Raw genomic sequence first — 4,122 nt, forward strand, 5'->3', positions numbered from 1 at the left:
CAGATTGAGAGGGGTGTTTGTACTTCATGTGTTGACTGAGGAATTTCTGACTGGAGAAGGCCATAGGGCAGGAGGGACATGGATGAATCTCTGGCTTTGCTTCTCCTGGAAGAGAAAGTTTTTAGTCAGTTGATGTAGATACGGTTACCAAGCAGTCTGCGTTGTCTTGTGGAGATCTCCCCAAGTCATTCACAATATGTCTCCAACACAGGATCTGTGTCCACATGAGTCCTGCTTTATAGGCCTAAATGTCACTCCATTTTTATTCATTGCAGCAATCTGGAAACCCACATCAAGGGTCTTCTCAACAATGCGGCCATAATAGGGACCTTCTAGTAGTAACTGGAGGGATCCTCACTGTTGACCTAGCTAAAACTGCAGTGGCCTTTCCCACCTTCCATAGGCATCTTCTAAGCCCTGTCACTATGACGGTGTTGGTGGTGATGTGCCGTGGAGTCGGTTCCGAATCATAGTGACCCTATATAGGGTTTCTGAGGCTGTAGATCTTTACAGGAGCAGAAAGCCTCATGTTTCTCTCATGGAACCGGCTGGTTTCAACTGCGCAGTGGTTATAAGTCGGACTGCTAACCTCAAGGTCAGCATTTCGAAACTACCAGCCATTCCATGGAGAAAGATGAGGCTTTCTGCTCCCATAAAGAGAACCAGCCTCTGAAACCCTGTACAGGGTCTCTGTGAGTCAGAACAGACTCCATGGTACATCACCACCAACACCACCACTTTGTCGTACTGTGGTGACTTGCGTGTTGCTATGATCCCAGCAGGGTATACCTATAATGGACAGCTTCCAGACTAAGACAGACCAGGAGGAAGGAGAAGTGGACTATTTCTGAATGTTTTAGCCACTGAAAACCTTATGAATATGGAGTCAGCAGCTATTCCTTTTTCCTGAGAATGATGCTCATGATGACTTAGGTGGGAACCTCCCTAGTGGCCTTTCCTGTGAGTGGGAGGGGCCCACTGAATCACTGGACCTCAACCCAGGGGATTCCACATGGAAAGGCAGTGTGGAGCAATGATTAGAGAGTGTGTGGATGAAGACATTGCCTGGTTGTCTCTTAGGAAGTGAGACTCAGGGGTCGACAAGACAGGGTTGGCCCAGGCCCACTGACTACAGGACACTGGGTCCTGCTGACTCATATCTCTCCTGTTCTCCAGAAATTTACAGAGTGAAAGGCTGTGTCCTTCCTGTTCATACCCAAGTTACTTCAATCAGCCTTCCTCTAGCTGGAATACGATTGAAAGTTCTGTTTCAAATGATATCTCATTCAGACAACTCCCACCTGTGTCCACCACCCTCTCACCTTGGCACTGAAGTAGCCCCCAAGTGGATGCCCAACCACATCTTGATTCCAAAGACTAACCAAAGCCTCATCTCAGCACAGAGCACATGACATCATCCCCAGTGGCTTTTATCACACTCAAGACAAACCCACTTTTGTGGTGTGAACCTCAGGCCCCATCCGCTCTCTTGGGGCCTGCTGGCTGGTTCTTCAAACCCCCTGGTTCTTTCCTGCCTTGGCTAACTGCACACGTTGCTCCTTCATCGAGTCCTCTGCCCACCGGCATTTGTATGTCTCAGTGCATCTTCTTGTGAAGACTTTGGGTGGAATCCCGAGTCTTCTGCATCACTATCCTCCAGTGCACTGAGATCTGTGCAGTCCTGTGTGACACATAAGTGTGCATGTCCAGAGTCTGCTGTGACACGTGTGTGTATGTTCACTAGTGTGACACCGTGTGCATATAGAGGTATGTGTATGTTTACTGTCTGTTGTGTGACACATAAGTGTGCATGTCCAGAGTCTGCTGTGAGACGTGTGTGTATGTTCACTAGTGTGGCACTGTATGCATATATAGAGGTCTGTGTACATTTACTGTCTGGTGTGACGTGAGCCTGCTCAGGATGTGAAGTGTGTGTGCATGCCCGCTGTCTGCTGTGACACATGCATGTGTCTATAGTCTGTATTTTGACGCTGTGTTTCCGTCACGTCACCTGCTCCAGAGCAGTCATTCTGATGCCTTGATTAATCTGTATTTCCAATTTCTAGACTCTGTGTAGCACAGAGCAGCACTCACCTGACAATTCACTGAACTAGTGAATGAATAAATGACAACATATGAATATTTTTAGAAATATAGAGATTACGAAGAGCTAAAGGGGCCACAAGAACATCCCTGGTGGGAGCTGGCCTGTGCCTGAGAATTGTTTTTCCCGCTAGCACTCATGTGCTATATATAATACATTTTGTGCCTAAACTAGTAAGGCATAAAATCAGAACAAAAATTTTAAAGTTATTAAAGTTGTTCCAAAGTAAAAGACATATGGAACGAATCCTCAATTTCAGAAGCTCCTGATTTGATTCTCACTAAGTTTCAGTGGACCCTACTGAACTTATCGACTGGCCACAAATATTTGCAAGAACGGTTTCTGGCTCCCACCTGTCCCTGGAGTGAGCTCCTTTTTCCAGTTGCTGCCCCACTTGATGCCTAGTTCCTGGCCGTACTCGTCTCCATACCAAACCAGCAGCTCACAGCCCGGGCGGACGGTGCGACAGGTGCGGTAGTAGATCTGCCTGTGGTACTGAAAGGCCACCAGGTTCTGCTCCTCTTCATCCCGGGCACAGTTCACATACCTGAGGTTGACAGGATGGGAGAGAATGTGAATGCCTTGATGGTCAGGTCCTGCTCCTGCTCCCTCCTGATGTTCCAGCCCAGATGCTGCCCCCGCCCTCACTGCTTCTCAAAGAAACCTCCTATCCCTGCCTCAACCTTATCTACGATGTCATGTGAATTTCTCTTCCCAAGCCCGGTTTATGGGATTAACCTGCGAGGGCCCTCCTCTCTGCCCTACTTAACCATGTTCCAAAGCCCACGTCTAGACTTACCTCCACATTGATTGGCCATGAATATGAGCTGCATCTCTAAACTCCAAAATAATTTGTATTTAATGCCACAAACCACTTGGTGATGTGCTTTATGTATTTATGATCAATAACTGCATGCCGTTTAACACTCAGCTCAAGCCTTGATGCCTCTGAGATCCCTTTCTCCAGTTCTCCCACACGTAACCTAAATACTATGCACACCTATAGGGTTCCCACAGAATCATGGAGGTCTCCTTGTCTTAGTTCATACTCATTCTGTACCCCAATAGACAGATCTCATAGGAGAGGGGCTGAATCATGAGCCACCCCCTGCAGGCTTCCAAGCACTCTTTAATCTCACTGGGCTGAGGACATTCCAGATCTCCCAGATTATAGTTGCCTTGTTTAGGTTAGGTAGGCACTATGTGGTTCTGGAGAAATATGAAAATCATAGTTACATATTCCTACAACACCCTGTTTAATGTCTGTCTCCACTAAGTCCCTTAGTCCCTCCATAAGGACATGGGCCTGAACATTGTAAGTGAGACAAGCACAGAATCAGTATGGATGAGAGAGATGAGGTGTGAGTCAGTGTCTGTGAGCTGAGCATCCTTAGTGTGTCCCTGTGGTCTTGTCTGGTACAGGTTACACATACAGGACACAGGTTCTACATACAGGACACAGGTTCTACATACAGGACACAGGTTCTACATACAGGACATGGGTTACACATACAGGACATGGGTTCTACACACAGGACACAGGTTATGCATACAGGACACAGGTTACACACACAGGACACAGGTTCTACACACAGGACACAGGTTACACCTACAGGACACGGGTTACACATACAGGACATGGGTTATACATACAGGACACAGTTTATACATACAGGACACAGGTTATACATACAGGACACGGGTTACACATACAGGACACGGGTTCTACATACAGGACACGAGTTACACATACAGGACACGGGTTACACATGCAGGACACAGGTTACACATACAGGACACAGGTTACACTTACAGGACACAGGTTATACATACAGGATACAGGTTACACATAGGACACAGGTTATACATATAGGACACAGGTTATACATACAGGACACAGGTTACACATACAGGACACAGGTTATACATACAGGACACAGGCTACACATGCAGGACACGGGTTACACATGCAGGACACGGGTTACACATACAGGACACGGGTTACACATACAGGACAC

The 4,122-nt window shown here is 47.1% G+C and overlaps 1 protein-coding gene across 1 annotated transcript in view; it reads right to left on the reverse strand.

The window, feature by feature from the left end:
- Nucleotides 1-24: 24 nt before the first annotated feature.
- LOC102825979 (histone-lysine N-methyltransferase PRDM9-like) overlaps nt 25-4,122 on the reverse strand; it is a 19,019-nt gene continuing 14,921 nt past the window's right edge. Inside the window, exons 4-5 of the mRNA XM_006877017.1 lie at nt 2,423-2,651; nt 25-105 (exon numbers count right to left, since the gene is read on the reverse strand). Of these exons, the coding sequence (XP_006877079.1) occupies nt 25-105; nt 2,423-2,651 (310 nt within the window). The remainder of the gene's footprint in view (nt 106-2,422; nt 2,652-4,122) is intronic.

Source organism: Chrysochloris asiatica, unplaced genomic scaffold (genome assembly GCF_000296735.1).
Source record: "Chrysochloris asiatica unplaced genomic scaffold, ChrAsi1.0 scaffold00439, whole genome shotgun sequence".
In the NCBI taxonomy this organism is placed as follows: Eukaryota; Metazoa; Chordata; class Mammalia; order Afrosoricida; family Chrysochloridae; genus Chrysochloris; species Chrysochloris asiatica.